The sequence below is a fragment of the Suncus etruscus genome, chromosome 11 (assembly GCF_024139225.1).
Source record: "Suncus etruscus isolate mSunEtr1 chromosome 11, mSunEtr1.pri.cur, whole genome shotgun sequence".
Classification (NCBI taxonomy): domain Eukaryota; kingdom Metazoa; phylum Chordata; class Mammalia; order Eulipotyphla; family Soricidae; genus Suncus; species Suncus etruscus.
The window spans coordinates 102,142,302-102,161,150 of NC_064858.1; the positions used below are offsets into that span (position 1 = coordinate 102,142,302).

The window sequence follows — 18,849 nt, forward strand, 5'->3', positions numbered from 1 at the left end:
CTCTCTCTCTCTCTCTCTCTCTCTCTCTCTCTCTCTCTCTCTCTCTCTCTCTTTCGCATAGTCACAGTAAGTATTGGGGAAATTAGAAAGAGAATTCCTGGGGGCTGGAGAGATAGCACAGCAGAGTTTGCCTTGCAAGCAGCCGACCCAGGACCAAAGGTGGTTGGTTTGAATCCCGCATCCCATATGGTCCCCTGTGCCTGCCAGAAGCTATTTCTGAGCAGATAGCCAGGAGTAACCCCTGAGCACCTCCGGGTGTGGTCCAAAAACCAAAAACCAAAAAAAAAAAAAAAAAAAAAAAAGGGAATTCCCTTTGCCTAAGATATACAGCGTTTCTCCACCCTTGAAGCATACTGCCATGGGAACAACTACAGGCTCCACACACGTTCATTTTCACACCCCAAGGTCTTTCTATGGTGCCAGGAAACTTTCTGCTCAGTTGTGGATGATGACATTATGCCTCTGTAGTAGAGATCTTGGTATTTGCATAGGTCATAGGACAAAGCCTAGGATAGAGTCTTTCTTTATGGTTCTATCTAGACGTTCTATTCCAGCATAGTTGTTGTTATCAGTTTTCTGTAATTAGTAGTCTTGGTTTTTGCACAGATTCTAGGATGAAGCCTAGAAAAGCGTCTTTTAGACCTCTGGAATTAGAGAGCTTGGTTTTTGTATACATCCTAGTCTGAAGCCTAGAATAGAATATTTCTTATTGGTCTCATGATAAGTTCTGTGCAGTCATGGTTGTCAAAGTCAGTCTTCTGTAGTTAGTGATCTTGGTGTTTGCACAGATCAAATGATGATGCTGACAGATACCTTTAAAATACTTTATTTTAGCACTATGGTTTATAAATTTTATACTCATAGGGTTAATGCATTATATCACCATCCCATCTTTTAACCCTCTCTCTTCCTCTTGCTTGACTACTTCCTTCTGTCATTATGATAGTGTTCTCTTCTCTGTATATTTTCCACCAACCAATCTTGTGATAAGCTACTTACTGAAGACCAGTTATTATATTCTTTATTTTCTTCTTTTCTAACTGCCTTTGGGCATTTGTTTTTCTGTAACAATGTTTTTTTCTTTATTTAAACATCATGATTACATATATGATTGTGATTAGGTTTCAGTCATCTAAAGAACACCCCCTTCCCCAGTGCAATGTTCCCACCACCAATGTCCTAAATCTCCCTCCATCCCACCCCATCCCCACCTTACTCCAGACAATGTTTTTTTATATTTCACATATGTGACATATTTCTGTATTAATATCTTTTCTAATTTCACTTAGAATAATACTCTCTAAATTTATCCATATAGCAAAGTGCAGAATTTTATCTTTTCTTAAGGCAAAGTAATATTCCATGATGTTTTTGTACCATAAAATCTTTATAAAGTTATCTGTTCTCAGGGATTTCAATAGTTTCAAGATTTTTGCTATTGTGAATAGTGTTGAGATGAACATTAGATTTCTTTTTTTAATTTTTTTATTTAAATACCTTGATGAACATTAGATTTCAAATGGAATATCAAATGGAAGCTCAATTATTCCTTTTTTAAATGAATGTCCTTATTGTTTTTCAGAAAGGCTGAATATCAATAAATATTTCCAATAGAAGAATGAAAATTACTTTCTCCTGCATCCATGTCAGAAGCACTGGTTGGGGTTTTTATTTTTTTGATGCATGTCAGTTTCTATGGTGTGTGATGATATCACACTGTTGTTTATATTTGCACAGGGTTATTAATTTAGTACTTCCATAATTATACATTTTCTTTGGGGAAAAGAAAAGATTTCAATGTTTTATTTATATAAATTACCAATTGTATAATTAAGATTTCCAGAAAGAAGATGGTTATATTATCTCCTGGATATGGGAACTATTCACATTCATTATGTCTGATCTTTTCTCTACTTTGTGTTTCACCTTAAGAGGGTATCTAATGAAACAAGACTTAGAACCCCTGCTGAGGAAGCTTATTTGAGGAAAGAATAGTCAATTTGCCATAGGTTTGGGATTTGTTTCCTCACATCCTGTTATATGACTGAACCTCCAAATACTTAAATATCAGTGAAAAATTAACATATTTAATATGTTAATTAAATATATACATATATTTAAATTTTGCAGAGGTATCTTAGACCTAACTTAGAAAGAATTTATAGTTTTAAAGGATAAATGTCAGATGAATTTATTAATTCATTCTTTTCTTTATTTTCATATGGATCACACTCAGTCATACTTAGGCACCTAGTGAACACTCCCACTGGTAGGGCCCTGATAATTTGATGCTTATTTGGTGGTTCTGGCTGCTCTATAAGGGATACACTTACTAATGTTTGGATGACATGTGCTGGGACATGACACTTAGGGCCTCACACTTGCTAGATGCTACATGAACTGTATAAATAACCCCTAAGAGGCCATATTTAAAGTAGTCGGTTTAATATTGATCAGCTGGGTAGTTTTTCAAAAGTTCAGAGAAATAGCAGTATAATTAAAAATACAATAAACTAATAAATATCAATGATATGTAAAATAAAAAATAATGAATAATATAAAGAATCAATACAGCCAAAATAATTCTTTGTAGACTATTCTACTTACCTCTGATAATCTTGATCACCAAAAAGAAGAAATAATATAAAAATATTTGTAGAACTGAGTCTAGGAATGGGAGCCAATTAAAAAAGATATTATTATAAAGAATTTTAGTCTTGAACATTAACAGTAAGATAAAATGCATAGTTTTAAGAATAAGATAAATGATCAATAGTCATTTAATCATCATCAATATAGACAATCATATTCAATATAATAGTCAATAGTGAGATATTGAATCAGTTATATACCTGCCTCTCAATACACTGTCACAGAATTACAATGCCCTATATGTGTATTCCACTACACTTTGGAACAGTTAAATTTTATCTTAAACAAAAGAGGAAAGTTTTCCAGTAAATAGATTGTCTCTCATCCCTTTTCGCCCCTTTCCAAGAAAAAAAATTAGTTTTACACTCAAAGATGTATTATTATAATTAACTTTCTTAACAAAATACAGGAGAAAAAGAAGACATATCATCTGAATAGATGTGATGAAAGCATTTGCAAAATTCAACTCTCTTCATGATACCATTCTTGGCAGACATTGAATAGAAGAAAACTTCTATTTCACAGCAAGAATTCTACTTGGTAGTATACTCCAAATAAAAGTTTAAAAATACAATAACTATTTTCACCGTGTTCATTTGGCACCATTCAAGAAATACTGAGACAAGCCAATACAAAACATTTTAGAAAAACTATTAGAATTAGTTCAGAGATTTTGCTTCCTTCAAAATAATTTTCAAAATTCAAAAAAAAGCTAATATCAGCAATAATAGGTTATTCTTTAAATCCAATTTACAGTAACAACAAACCAAAAGGAATTTAGTAATAAACCTCATTCTAAATGTGCAAGGTTAATATAAAGCAAATCATAAAATTTAAATGTGTGATAAAGACAGAAATAATGAGATATTCCAGAGATGTCAGTGTTATGATCTATTGCCAAATAACTATGAAAATCTAATACAAATTTATAAAAATTTCTGGTAGGCTTTTGCATGTGAATATGGGAAATGATTTTAATATTTATATAGAAAAATAAAGAAGCTTCGAATAAATAATGGAAATATTTTTTTTATTACATCACACAATTAAATATAAGAACTTTATATACTTGATATACAGAAATGGACGTTATCCTTCTGCCAAAAACAAACTCTTCAGTAAATAGTATTGTTCCATATAATAATAATAATAATAATAGTAATGTTCCATATAGAAAAAAGTTAAGATCTCTATTTCACTTTTTCTACAATTCCATTTCACGTGGTTAATATTCTAATGTTGAAAAAAAAAGTTAAAAAATTTTAGAAGAAAAGATAAGAAAGGCAACTTTTTGACCTTGAAAGCAGTAAAAGACTTTTTAAAAAAGGACCTAGAAATCACAAAGCTTAAAGTGAACATTTGATATTTGACTACATTCAAAGCAAAAAAATTCTATTTGATCAGGTCATAACGTAAAAAGGCTAGCACAGATGGAAGATTTTTGCAAATCCTACCCTGGCAAATGGTTACTGTCCAGAATACACAAATAACTACCTTATATTGTAAGAAAAAGAAAGATTAATGATGCAATGAAAGAACAGGCAAAGAAGTAGAATAATTGAAGAAGAGAGAAACATGAGATGATTGTCAACTTCACTGTAAGCAGGAAAATTCAAAATACAGCCCACTATTTTTATGTACAGTGATGAACAAACTTTTTAAATTCGAACTTCATGAAGTATGTGAAAAAACAGGGCTAGTAGTATCTCCTGTGATATAAACCAGCAGAAATTATATAAGAAGTTAATACTAGTAAAAGTGACAGGAAAGATGAATTGAACATATGTAGAAGCCCCTAAGTCATAGAAATAATAATTGCATAGTAAAAAGGAGGGATGGTAAGAAAGGGGTACCTTGTCTCAAGGGAATTACAATATTTTACAAAGTGAAAAGAATGTGAAACAAATACAGGAAGATCAACAATATTTAAGTCTGTGGAAGAATGAAGTACTGTTGCATAGTATTTTCATTGTGAAGGCTAAAACTCAAATAGTTTGCATTTTCACTAAAGGATTGAAAGGAAGTCTTGTAAACCAAAACAGTTTTTTTTACAGTTTATGTATATTTATTTGAGACACCCTGTTTTACAGTATTATTAGTAAATTTTTTTATATTTGCAGAATACAACATTAATTTTTAATCAACTACAATGATACTAAGGAATTAAGAGGCTATTTTTAGAATGTAAACCCCTCAAAAATCCATTTTGTTATAATACACTAATATTTTTCTATTTTCACGCAGATAGAATTTAAACATCTCATGTATTACTTAATCTCAGCGAGGTTTCTATTTTTGGTTGCTAACTTCCTTCCTTCTTTCCTTCCTTCCTTCCTTCCTTCCTTCCTTCCTTCCTTCCTCCCTTCCTTCTCTTCCTTCCTTCCTTCCTTCCTTCCTTCCTTTTTTCTTTTCTTCTTTCTTTTTATTCTTTCTTTCTTCTTTCTTTCTCTTTCTTTCTTCTTCTTTCTTTCTTTCTTTCTTTCTTTCTTTCTTTCTTTCTTTCTTTTCTTTCTTTCTTTCTTTCTTTCTTTCTTTCTTTCTTTCTTTCTTTCTTTCTTTCTTTCTTTCTTTCTTTCTTTCTTTCTTTCTTTCTTTCTTTCTTTCTTTCTTTCTTTCTTTCTTTCTTTCTTTCTTTCTTTCTTTCTTTCTTTCTTTCTTTCTTTCTTTCTTTCTTTCTTTCTTTCTTTCTTCTCTCTTTTTCTTTCCTGTTGATTTCAGGATACACCCAGCAGTACTCATCCGTTACTTCTGGTTCTTTTCTCATAAATTACTCCTGGCAGGTTTTGGCCCATATGGGATGCCAGAGATTTCACCTGAGTCAGCCAGGTGCATTGAAAATATCCTCCCCACTGTACTATCACTGTAGCCCTGACCTTTAACTTATCTTAACATCCCTGATTTGTGTGTCTCTCTGTGTGCAGAACACTTAATATTTAGTTCTCTATATGTTGTATTATCTCACTTAATGTCTCTATTTCCAATGAGAAATAAAGAAGAAATTTCATTATATAGATTTCTGTTTGCTCTATGACTATATCCTCAGAACTTTGAAGAGCATCTAGTATAGAGCTGTCTCTTGATAAATATATGTGAAATTAAAGAATTAAAAATATTCTACACTGGATGGTAGTAGGATGTTTGAATCATTGAAGGTACAGTAGAAAGAAGTAGTGATCAGGATTCTGTGTTTGAATTAAATAATGTATTTGGCAAGGAGATGCCATCCGTGGAAGTGAGGTCAGCAGGCAGTGGAAAATCAGGGAATAAAAGGACAGATGGACCAGACTAAATTGAATCTGGATCCAACTGAGTGATGAGCTCCTATGTTTACTAATGGATGTGCTTGTCTGTCAGTATTGCAGAAGAAACTTGAGTAGGCATATGCTAGATAGCTTAATAAGAAAAGTCTCTAAATTTAGTCTATCTTACATTTAAAAAATGCAATTCGATTTACTACATGAGCCACTCTATCTCAGAGAGGGATGAAATGCTATTGTCTTATCTATGGGCTCCGACAGCATTAAACAACTTCTACTAGTTTCCAAACATTAGATCTGACTCATCTGTTATTTATATTTGTTGTTTTTTTTTTTGGGGGGGGAGAAAGATTAGTAGTTGTTAGAGCTAAAAATAATAACAGCCATGTAGATTGTATCTTCTTTGAAGACACTGATGTGGAAAGAGATTTAAGTGCTAAGGATGTATGTTTTCCTATGTCTTAGGTTCTTGCTAAATATTTGTTTCCAGATGGCAGGTTTGCTTGCTGTGGGGCCAAGTGAACAAAAAATTTTTCAGGTGGCTTTAGGCTAGTAACTCTTCAACATTGTGATATGATTCAGACTGTAATTTTGGCAAAATGAAGGTTTTAGTTTGTTTTTAATGGGGAAGGAACTGTAACAGGCACAGTCTGATGGTTTTCTACTCTGGCTCTGCAAGTCTGAGGGGTCACCTGGGCAGAGTTTAGGGGGGCATATGGTGCTAAGGATTGAAATCAGAGCTTCACACATAAAAGCAGTTGTTCTACCACTTCAAGTATTTTCTTTGTTCCACATTGAAGTTTTTAAGGTTCCACCTGAGAGATTATTTAGTTTCTGGAGTGTTTAGGTTCAGTAAACTGAATTTTAAATGATTCTATTAGGTAATTCCAATGGTAGAACTCTTAGAAATATCTGGAGACAATTCTAACTTCTATCCAATCATTTCATCTCAGAGAAAGGAAAAAAAAGGGAGAAAGAAAGAATGCCAATTATGTGCAGTAATGAGTTGTGCACTTGGAAATAATATATGTGAATAACACCATTGTATCAACATTAGCAGATTGAAAATTGAAAATGATTATATCTTCAACAAAAAGAAACACATAGAAACATAAAATGTGCTCTCACTATAAGAAAGCTGAAAATCTGACTAATATAACTAACATAAAATCAGACCTAATTGTATTAACTGGAGTAAAGATAAAAACATTATAATGTATTTGTTCCCCATGGTTGTTTTGTAATAAATTACCATGAACTTAGGAAATTGATGTGGCAGTCATTTATTTTATTAGTCTCAACTTTTACCTAGAGTTTTAGAAATCTAAGATGAATTACATAGATAAAAATCAAGGCATTGGTAGAGTTGGTTCCTTCCGGAAGCTTTGAAGAGGAGCTGGTCTTTTTCTTTCCAGTTTGTAAAGTTCTTTTCTTCATATTTTTTGTCTTCTGATATCTGTCTCAACCTCACATTTTTCTCAATTTATATCATTTGCAATATTCTTTTCTTTAGTCAAATATATTTCTGCACCCACATCTTATAAGAAAGGAACTCTATGATGACATTTAGAATGTCACAAAATTCACAGTAATCTCATTTCAAAAATTTTCACCTTGTCAAAATTTGACAGCCATTTTTTGGTGTGTTTTGTTGTTGTTTGGGGGCCACAACTGGCAGTACTCAAGGCATCCTCTTGGATTTATGCTCAAATATCACTCCTGGCAGTGTTTGGAGCACAAGATGAGGTGCCAGGGATTGAACCTGGATTATCCACATGCAAGGCAAGCACCTCATCTGCTATTCTATCTCCCTACTCACTAAAGTCTATTTAGGCAACACTGGTATCCTCTTAACAATTGGACATGGCTATCTTTTAAGGCCATTATTCTTTAGACCCATATCTATTAGAAAAATGGGATGAGGGCACTGTGACTATGGTGTGTGATGAGAGCAGTGTGAAAGTTCCGTGCCCTTTTCTTGCAGTATCTCTAAGTTAAACTCCCAAGCACTAGAATGAACTAGTAAATACTGTACTTAGTAAATAAATGTGAAGTGATTTATAAGAAGAGACTATGCAGGTTGCCAGGGTGCTAATTTCCTTGCCTGGAGTGAAATGTAGTTAGAAGATGCAATCAATCTATTATAACAGCATTTTAGTACCAGGGCAGACAAGGACTTTCCAAGTTTATTGCTATTTTATGGAAGTCAGAAACTTGGTGTCAGTCTCTTTTGGGTAAGAGGCATTGTCTTAGACAGTAAGTAGTCAGAAGTAATGGAAAATATGAATTCAATAGTTTAATAGCTAGCCCCCCACTCCAGAGAGATGAGACTACTATACTTTATATTGAGTTCTTGAACCTATAGAACAAAAGCTTCTGGACCATGGGAACTCAAAATATGAAGGGAAGATCCAGAATCTTCAGTCAAATTATAGGGAAGAAGAAGAGAGAAAATATAAGCAGGAGCAGACCAACAATGAGAGTACTCTGTAGTGTCATAAAAATTTGATATAAAGTAAATTTTAATATGAATGGACTTAGATATTATGAAAATACTTGACTACTTGTTTTCAAAACATGTCTTTTATGGGTCTGAATCTTGGGCAGGGGTGGTTAGTTGATTTGCTATTATAGCATGCCTCATTTTTTTGTATGGGACTTTCAGTGCTCCATTAGTCCCCCAATTCTAAATTTTTCTCTGAATGAGTTCTATGACCAAAGGTGATGGAAACGGACTATTACAGGCTGTACTTACTTTACAATCTACAGAATAAAACATTCAATTATAACACTATGCTTCCCTACAAAAGGGCCTTGATATCTTCATAGGTATGGAATTCTGTCATCTTAATAATCTCCCTCGATGATCATGTTTCTCTGCTACTGCTTGTGACGTAGATCTCTAGGTCTCTAAGCAGTACACACCCAGACTTCACCAGAGATATCAAATCTTTTCATAGTTTCTTTTCTCCTCCAGCCTCACCCCTTTCTCCAGTTTATCAACTTCTTTTCAAGGCCCCTTCCAGCCGCTTCTCCAAGAATATGGATTCTACATTTGAGTACTGATTTCGTTATTTTTTGTATTATTTTTTTTGCATGTATTTCTTTTTCATTTGCTCCACAGACTCCAAAGTTATCTTCTGAATTCTACATAAGACTAATTCTCCTGGAATTGTAGTTTCTAGTTTACAACATCTTTTTCTTTTTGCATCACTATGGTTTTTTTTTTTTTTTTTTACTTAGTTCTAAAAGCACCTGTTTATTCCCAGGCTTGTTCTGTTTTTTTTTTTTCCCCTTAATTGTATGAAGAGCCTCCAAATCAAATTTAATTCACGGAGGTAAATTAACTCAGTTTTATTGGCTCAAAATTTAGTGACAACATGCTCTTGTTTTGCAGTTACTAAAGAAAGGTAATAGTTTTTTCAGTTAGGCAAAAAGGAAAATAAATTTACTATTATTATTATTATTATTATTATAGTGATATTTTAAAACCAAGATAATTATTTTGTCTTCCAAAGCTCCTCATGTACACTGGCGGTATAGAATATTTCTCAGAGAGTAACTTTGGCAAACATAAAGGTTTGTTTCACTTAACATCTCAACTTATAAATTTCAAATCAAAGAAAATATTTTCTAAGTTTTTATATAGAAGGTGCCCCATTATTATGAATGCTTTTCTTTTCTGCAGGGAGTGACTATACTCTTTTATATAATTACATAGAAACTACCACATCTTTATAATGCAGAAAATAATTATGATAGTAGAGATGAAAAACTTATAGAAGGAATGACTTAATCTTAAAATTACTCAGCAGCTATCAAAAAATCTCTACAAATTACAATTTATTATTCTTTCTACACTTATTCTATAAGCAGTTTTGTTTGTTTGGCCAGTCTGTGGTCAAGATTTACTCCTGACTCTGCCCTCAGGGATTATTCTGGCAGAGAAACCATATATGATGCTGTTCACTGAACTCATAGGTGGGGTATATTGTAGGTATATTTTCATGATAAATAGAACCTGTGAGGTAGTTTAAATTATTAGAATAAAGTCTCAGAAATTATTTAGATCTTTTTCATACAAATGCAAAAGGGTTACGGGATTATTTCTGGTTCAATAGTTGGCAGTGACCCAAGACAGTGTTTGAGGGAACATAAGAAGTGCTAGGAATTACATACATACATATAGGGGCTATGTATGTTATGTGTGTTTATTGTATGTAAAGCCAGATAATATCTTACCCCTAGAATCTCTTGAGCTCTATAAAAATTTTATAATATATCTGATAAATGTGTGAACAACTGACATTTTTTACATTATTTTACAATTGTATTTATGCATGTTTTATTTTCAAGTAGCTACAATATGGCATACATTTCAGATGTACATCCTTAGAAACTAAGCTGTTATATACTAACTTCACCATTGAAAGTCTTTGAACTTTTTAATATTTGAAAGTAGAACTTGATTTACAAGAATCCAACTAATTACATTCTTCTTTTTATTCCCCTGCATTCAAATCTTTATCACTGATTCATCATCTTTATGGAGAAACTCTGAAGAGCCCTTGTAAATGAGGTCTACACTCTCATTTTCAGTTAGAAGATTTTGCTGTTGTATTAACCTATTAGACTTTGCTTGCCTGTGGACACTCAGAGTGTGAACAGTGACCTGACAATACATGTTCATTAAATATTAATTAAGAAAACAAATTTCCCATTGACTAAGTATCTAATACAGTTTTTTTTTCATTCCTATTATAAACTGCACAGTTTTCAGAGACAGAGTCAACTTGAATTTTTCTAAATTCCCTGCATGATTAAGTTCCCTTCCAAAGTATAGTCTATCACAATAATAGCAACTATTTAACATCAGTGGTGCCCCTCCTCCCTTCAAAAAACAGATGGCATCTCATTGATCAAGATATTTTCTCCTGCCAAATGCAGGTGTGGTCTCTGGATTCTTCCAGGCATGTCCTCTAAGCAGGCATTCTCACTTGTCAGGTTGAAACTTTATTTCTTTGCTCTTTTCTGTGAGAAAATGAGATGACTAATTTTCTGAAGGTTTCTGCTATGAACTTTTATTGTTTTAGTTTGGGCTACTCCTGGCTCAGAGTTCAGGATTATGCCTGGTGGTGCTCAGGTGAATATATTCAGTGCTACTTCTTAAATTCAAGTCAGCTGCATGCAAAGCAAGGATCTTACCTGTTGTACTCTCTCTGACCCCTCTGGCACTGGCTTTTTATATGACTTTAATTATTATAATAAATAAAATTCTATAAAATTATTAAATAAGTACACTTTAAACATAGACTTGAAACATCACAGGTCACTGTACCCTATAAAAACTTTAGTTCTTATTTTGAGGGTTTAAGTGTTTGTTTATTAATATAATGCACCAATATCTTACTCAGAGTGTGATAGAAATATAATGATAGATTGTTATTTCCAGAATTAATTTTGGTCTGAGACAGAGAGAACTTAACTGACTTTTATAAGTTAAAGGTAGTGAAATATGTTTCCAATTCATCTGTGCAAGTTTCTAGTGTAAAGTTCTTTCCACAGGACTGAATGGGCACTTAGAGGCACATTGGTTGTTACAGGGAGCTTTGCAGAAGTAGAGATAAAGCCCAGTAATCAATTTATATTTTCAGAGCAAGGCTCTTATCATGGAATGTCAGAAAATGCAAATAAGGAGAAGTGTAATAAAATTATATTTCATTGCTTTTGAGTGATAACTATGTTTATGAAGATTCAGTTTCTATGCTGTGATTAAATGGAAACTAGTTATTCTAAGAGAAGAAAACAAGTGTTATTTTTAAGCAGTATAAAATGAATTATTATACAGCAAACTTCTGATTAAGCTCTCAGGAATTATTCAGTTTGTGATATATGTTGTGTTTCCCCTCTCATCATTCAATTGTATTTTACTTGTTCCAAAAAGGCACTATAGTGAGACAGGAGAAGATAAGGTGAAAGATTATTCTTAAGTGAGAATATGACTACAATTGACTTTACTTGGTAACTAAAGACATTGTGTAATAGAACGATGGAATAAATCATTTTATTTCTCTGTATTCCTACTGCCATTACTCCAAAGTAAGAAACCATAATATTTTGTTTTGACTTCTATCATATTATACCTTATCCCTTTTATTTATTCATTTTACCTCTTAATAATCACCTGCACTTCAACTGATGGCATCTATTAAAACTTAATTCTGAGCATACCATTTCATGACTTAAAATTTTTAAATGATTTACCTGTGCTATCGTACTAAATTAAAATTCACCCATTGGGTCTACAGGTCCATTGTGAATATGATCTGGGGTCCTCTATTGGCTCAGTCTCAACTATCACATTTTCAAAGTTTCTTGTTCTGTGAGCAGTCTCAATAGGCAGAACCCTACACCTCAAAGAATATCATGTAGATCCTTATCAGGTATAGATACATTCTTTTTTGTTTGTTTGTTTCTGTTTAGTTTTTGGGGCCACATCCGGTGACACTCAGGGATTACTCCTGGCTATGCACTCAGAAATCGCTCTTGGTTTAGGGGACCATATGGAATGCTAATGATCAAACCCAGGTCCTTCCTGGGTCAGCCACGTATGTGACAAATGCCCTTCCGCTGTACTATTGCTCAGGCCCCTAGATACAGTATTTTAAGTATAGGCATAGAGTGACATTTTTGATATGCAAAAATAATTTTCTCACATTTTGAGTTAATATTCTCAAATGAATTTAATCACAAATGAGTTTAACCAAAATTATAATTTAATAAATTATAATGAAGTTATAATTTTATTGTTTTTGAACTAATTGTTCTTTTGTTATTGTTGCTTTTTAACTTTGATCTGTGGTATCATGTCTCTGATTTTTTGCTGCACCAAACATATTTTATGATTTCCTTCCATGGTAACCTTTCAGTTTTATCAATACATTCCTATTATGGACTCTCATTGAACTGTACGTCCTCATTCACTCATTCATTAAAGCCTTATTGAGTGCCTAATATGCATAAAACACTTGAGTAGCAAACTGGACAGAAATATACATTTTTATACATTTGATCTACAAAAATGGTACTTTAGAATGCTTAGAACCAATAAAAACCTTTACTGTCATTCTTGTAAAAGCAAAATGAATAAGTGGAACACATGTCTTATTAAATGGTGATACATGTTATCCGAAAAAGGCAAATCAAATAAGGGGAAGTACTGAGGGAGGAGAGCATGATTTCTCCATGAAAAGTTTTTTGGGTAAAAATTTTAAATGATAAAAGGCATAAGTCATGGATTTTTACTAAGAGTAAATTATCTGTCATGTTGGAAAGATGTCAAGAAAGCTAATACATGGATAGAGTAAGGTCGGTATAGAGCAAATTAGTAGAAAATGAGGTCAGAATGGTAAGTAGATTAGAATTCTTCAAGGTATTATGGTTCCTATAAGGACTTGGGCTAATATTCTAAATGAGATGTGAATTCCTTGAAGGAAGAAATGCAGAAAAATGCTATGATTTGGTACTTGTTTTAATAAGAAACTCTTGGTAGCTGTGTTTAGAACAGTATAAGAGAATAAAGGAAGCACTATGAAAAGGTAACTAGAGAAATTCTCTAGGCCAGAAATGAAGAAAACTCGGATCATAGTAGGAGTATGTGAGTTGTAAGAAGCAATTGTGAGAAGTTATTCTGTGTATATTTTTAAGTTGTAGTGAAGCATATTTGCTGATGACAGTTCGATGTATAATCTGAAGGATTGATATAAAGAAATTTAAGATCGAGAAATTTGACTTAAGAGCAAACATAAAAGATTTTAGGAAGAGTAAGAGTGTGTGTTTATGTGTGAAATGTTGGGTATTTCTTTCTAAAATACTAAATTTAAGAGACTGGGCTCATATATAAATAGAAGATATACCATGAGAATTTAGGTTAATGACTCTGAAAGCCCAGAACTATGGAACAGACATTTAGCCTCTAAATAATATTTTTTGAGACATTTTTATTTTTACCACAATGGGTTAAAAATCTTTCACAGTAATAGTTTAGCTACATAGTGACATTCATTGAATCAGGGGTATTCACACCACAATGTTGTCCTCCCTCCACTCCTGTTCCCAACATACATCCTATACCCCCCTTTCTTGCCCCCCTCGGGGGGGGGGCTGCTAGTATAAGTGGTCCCCTTGTGTCTAGCTTGTTGTAGATTGGGCATCGATTCTGTTGTCCTTGGCTTTGGATTTTGTATTTAAGTTGGATCATTTTTTATTTCTATTCAACATTTATGCGACTTTTTGATCTTGGTACCTTCGATTATTTCCCCCTCAATTTGTGATGTGGAACAAGATGGTTGCTGTACAGGTCATAGGCCAAATCCTAAACTAGGTATTTTTTTTTCTTTTTATTTCTTACTAGTTTATTTTTATTTTTATTGATCCCAGGATAGGTTCTGCCCAGTCATGGTTGTCAAAGTCAGTGTTCTGAAATTAGCTATCTTGGCTTTTGCACAGATCAAAGGATCTTCTGATTTCATCTTATCCTTAGGTGATGAGATAAGACAACCTGCTCTTGGACCAAGTTGTTGCCATTTCCTCATTGTCGGGATATCTTATCAACACTGAAGCTTGTTGGTGTCAGAGCAGTGTTAAGAATGTCCCAGAGGGAGTTTGGTTCCTGGAGCTGTTGCAGAAAACTGTGTCAGTTCTATGTCTGAGATCTAAGGTTCAAGGTGGGTCGGTCACTGTCTAATCACATGGAATCTAAGTTGGGACCACATGACATATGTTCAAGGTGGAAGATGCCCCTGTACTATAAAATATATGAGTTCTTATCCCTAGTAGATAAGAGCTTGTTTCTATATGTAAAATTTCCTTGGGCACCTAACAATGTATCATGTAGAATTGATAGAAGAATAAGAAACCCTGATGTCCAAGGTGTAGAAGTATAGAGAAGTATAGAGGTCTAGTCTCTTGCCTCAAGGCAGCATAATTTACCTGTGAGATGAATAGTCTCTACCAGTGGTCCTCAAACATTTTAAACAGGGGGCCAGTTCACTGTCCCTCAGACTGTTGAAGGACCAGACTATAGTGAAAATAAAAACTATGAACAAATTCCTATGCACACTGCATATATCTTATTTTGAAGTGAAGAAACAAAACGGGAACAAATACAATATGTGGCCCGCGGGCCGTAGTTTGAAAACTAGACTCTAGCATCCCCTGAGCTTTGAGACCAGGACTTGACCAGAAGTTGCATTCTTGTTTTGGCCATTTTGTTTCATCTTGCTTCTTTGCTTCCATTCATTACCAAGTTGGATAACAAATTAGTTGTTCATACTTTCTTTTGGAAATACAGCTTGGGAACTTTGCATAAGGCATTATTTGTAGGGGCTGGAGAGATAACAGCAGTAGACCCGGTAAGATTCCCAGCATCCCATATGGTCCCTGAGCTTGCCAGGAGCGATTTCTAAGCTCTGAGCCAGGAGTTACCCTTGAGTATCGCTGGGTGTGGCCCCCAAACCAAACAATTAATAAATAAATAAACTGCTTTTACATAAATGACACTATTTGTAAGCATTTGATGCAGTATAGAGGAATTGATAGCTACTATTTCTCTTATAGTACTAAATTTTACTACCAAATATCCGTTGAATCTGTCCTTAATATTTTTTTACAAGGACCAACAAAACAATCGTTTTATTTTTTATTATGTTTGCTTATTAAGTGGGAAATAGTTTCCAAATTTCACCAAATAATTGCTATTGGATTTATAAAATATTTTTAATTTACAGACTCTCTAACATGAAACATCCATATATTTATTTTGATTTTTACTCTAAGTAAAAAAAAAACCTGTATTCTTTCTTATTAGGCAAGGATAATAAATAATTGTTAAATCAATTTTTGTATTCTTAGTGCAGCTTTACTTTGCCTATTTGCTAATTATAGGTATTTCCACTGACTTCATAAATAATATACACATTTTAGTTATTTGAAATAATATAACTCCTATATCTGTAAAAATGGCATTAAAGTATGTGCTTTAGAATTGGAAAATATTTTAGCAACTACCTGTGGCCAAAGGAGGAAACGAGGCACAAAGAAGTTTTGTGATTTATTTAATGTTTCCCAGCCTGGATAATAGCAGAACAATGCTAATACCTAACTGCTAGATCTCCAGGCTCTACACTGCTCCACAAAATATACATTTATTATTCACAGAATTGTTATGAGGATTGGGGACCACATCTGTGAGAAATGGCTTTTGCCTTTGGAAAGAAAGATGCTGGATAGCTTTATGAAAGCCTTATGAAAACTAATCTCATTTGAACCTTTTTTGTTACAGTTGTTAGTGTTGTTCAATTTGATGTTATTTGCCATAGGCTTTTTGTTTGGGCAAAGACTAGATAATATACAACGCTCAATTTAAAATCAATATTAAGTATCTGGATTGAGTTAGAAATAGGAATTACTTCGCTGGTTTTGAAGTCAGGAGCAGTTCCTGACAGCTCTCCAGAATGACACTCATTTATGTACATGAAAAGCTTTCTATTCCTGTTTTGCATATTGGAAATAGGGCAGTTGGTTCCAAAGAAAAGAAGGAATCATAAATTATACTTTTGTTGAGTCTGGTAATAATTGCAAAACTTGATGCAATATGTGGTTAACAAACCATGAATTTCTCTCCTGCCAAGCCACCATATCCTGCCTACTTTCAGCATAGTCAGAAAACCATTATACTAATCCACCGCACCTTCATATCTCTAGCAAGCACATGTAAGTGATAACTTTGAATATTTATTTTGATGCGAGCTGTATAAATCTCCTCTCTGACATCTATAAAGCGAGGAAATTGTCACTTGCTCAACTTGGTGACTTTAATTGTTCAAGTTTGTTTTTTATTTTTCAGTTTGCATGCTCTGATACATAAATAAAATTATGTTTAATTTTTGCAGCTTTCCTCATGACTTGTGTTATTTTATATATACAAGGAAGATAAAATTTAAGTATAAAAGCCTAAAGTAATTTTTGTATATGTCTTTAATTAGGTAAGATTATATGCAAGACCCGACGCTATCAGAAGAGGATCTGGGGACTATGCTCTGCATATAACAAAGAGACTGATAGAATTTTATGAAGACTACTTTAAAGTGCCCTATTCCTTGCCAAAACTAGGTAAGATATTTTTGGTTATTTTATTTGAAAGAATTTTAGAAGGTGGGCTTCCTTCTTTATGATTTTACATGAGACACCTAGAGGTACAAAATTTCCAAGGGTTATGTTTTTTTAGAGATGAGCATAGAGCATAAAATATTTTCTTCTCAAGAATAAAAATGAAATAAAACTAGTTTCTGAAATCTTGTACACAGTGCTCATAGGAATTAAGGCATGCCTCGTATTCATTTTACATTCCAACAGAAGCCCAAACAGCTAAAAATCTGTTGCTTATGTATTTTGGAGAGATTCTTGCTACCTTTAGCTTAATCCTCTTGGCAGTTTTGAGGATGAGTACTGTTAGAAAATTTTGCAAATATGGAGAATACGTCATTCATTCTGATTGCCAATAAGGGAAGTAGTTGGAGTTTCAAGACAATTCTTGATATCTCCCAGAACTATTCAATATTTTACATTGAATAGGGACTCTTTGCTGTTTTTTAATGCCTAATTCTCAGATATAAATTTACATGCATCCTTTAGGTAATTTTGATTCATTGATATTTTGGACATACAATCATATTAAATAACCTATGAGAGGTATGTAGATTTGAACACCATGAGCATTTTTATTTCCACTCATTTGACAAAAAAAATTTGTCCAATAATTGTTTCTGAATGAATAAAAAATAAATTTTTCTTTCCTAATTTAAATGAAGCTGTTTCTTTTGCAAAAGAGTGAACTGTGACTTTCTCAGAAGTTCTGGGTGAAATTTTCTAAGGTGTATATGCCCTGATTAGAAATACTAAAGCCATTCTTTAGTCTAAAACACTTGCTTTGAAGTATTTTATCAGGATTCCTTATTCTCCACTCATTCTGTATCCCTTCCCTTCCTAAAATAGTAAAAAAAAATCTGAATTTATATAAAAGTCTTTATCTTTGGCAAGAATAATAAGTTTAATTGATAAAATTAATTTCAACTATAAATTCTTCTTGGAGTCCTGGATCTGTTTCATAAAAGCACCTACATGCTTTTTAGCTTTCTTGGTCTTCCATTGAGGGGTTCAAAATGTAGGCAGATCTGTTCATATTCTTACAAATAAATACAGCATACGTTTTAATACAGGATTTTACAAAATTTGAAGATCTATGAAACGTATGTGTTAGAATCAATAATATTAATTTCAAATCTCTAAACAAAAATTTTTATTTTAAATAGCATGCTGTATTTTCTTTTATTTTCCTTCTCCCCCCTGCTCTATATCAACATCCTTATCAAATCCTATTACACTAAAATTTCCCCACTAGACACCCAAGGCAGGCAGGAATATCTGACCTCATTTGCATGGTAGATGACCTTAATCTCCATTCCAGGTAAAACGGACTGGGAACTTCTCAGCTTGACCCTAATGTAAAATGCACAAGTGCTTATGTTGCAAGTTCACTAAGAGAAATAAAATGTGGATCTTTGTACCCTTTGGACCAGTAATTAGTAGAGAAACTCGATTTTTAACTTCGGGGGGTTCCATGTAACTGTCAGCTTTCAGCAGGAAGCATTTCTGTTCCTCTATTTTACTCAAAATTGAACCATGCAGTCTTTTATCTGTAGGAAAGGACTTTGTTCACTGCTACTACTATTACTTGCTCAGCTACTGTATGCTATATGGAATTTAATGATTTGATTTATCCCAGCACAGTTTTATGTAACTAGGCAGTTACTATAGTTCATGGTAATTTGCAGAATTTCTCTTGGAGTTTGCTTATTTTATGTATCTATATTTAGTTATG

General features: G+C 33.2%; 1 protein-coding gene across 1 annotated transcript in view; it reads left to right on the top strand.

The window, feature by feature from the left end:
* Positions 1–18,849, top strand: part of TRHDE (thyrotropin releasing hormone degrading enzyme) — a 429,201-nt gene that overhangs the window by 110,641 nt on the left and 299,711 nt on the right. Inside the window, exon 3 of the mRNA XM_049783963.1 lies at positions 16,955–17,081. Coding sequence (XP_049639920.1) covers positions 16,955–17,081 — 127 coding nt within the window. The remainder of the gene's footprint in view (positions 1–16,954; positions 17,082–18,849) is intronic.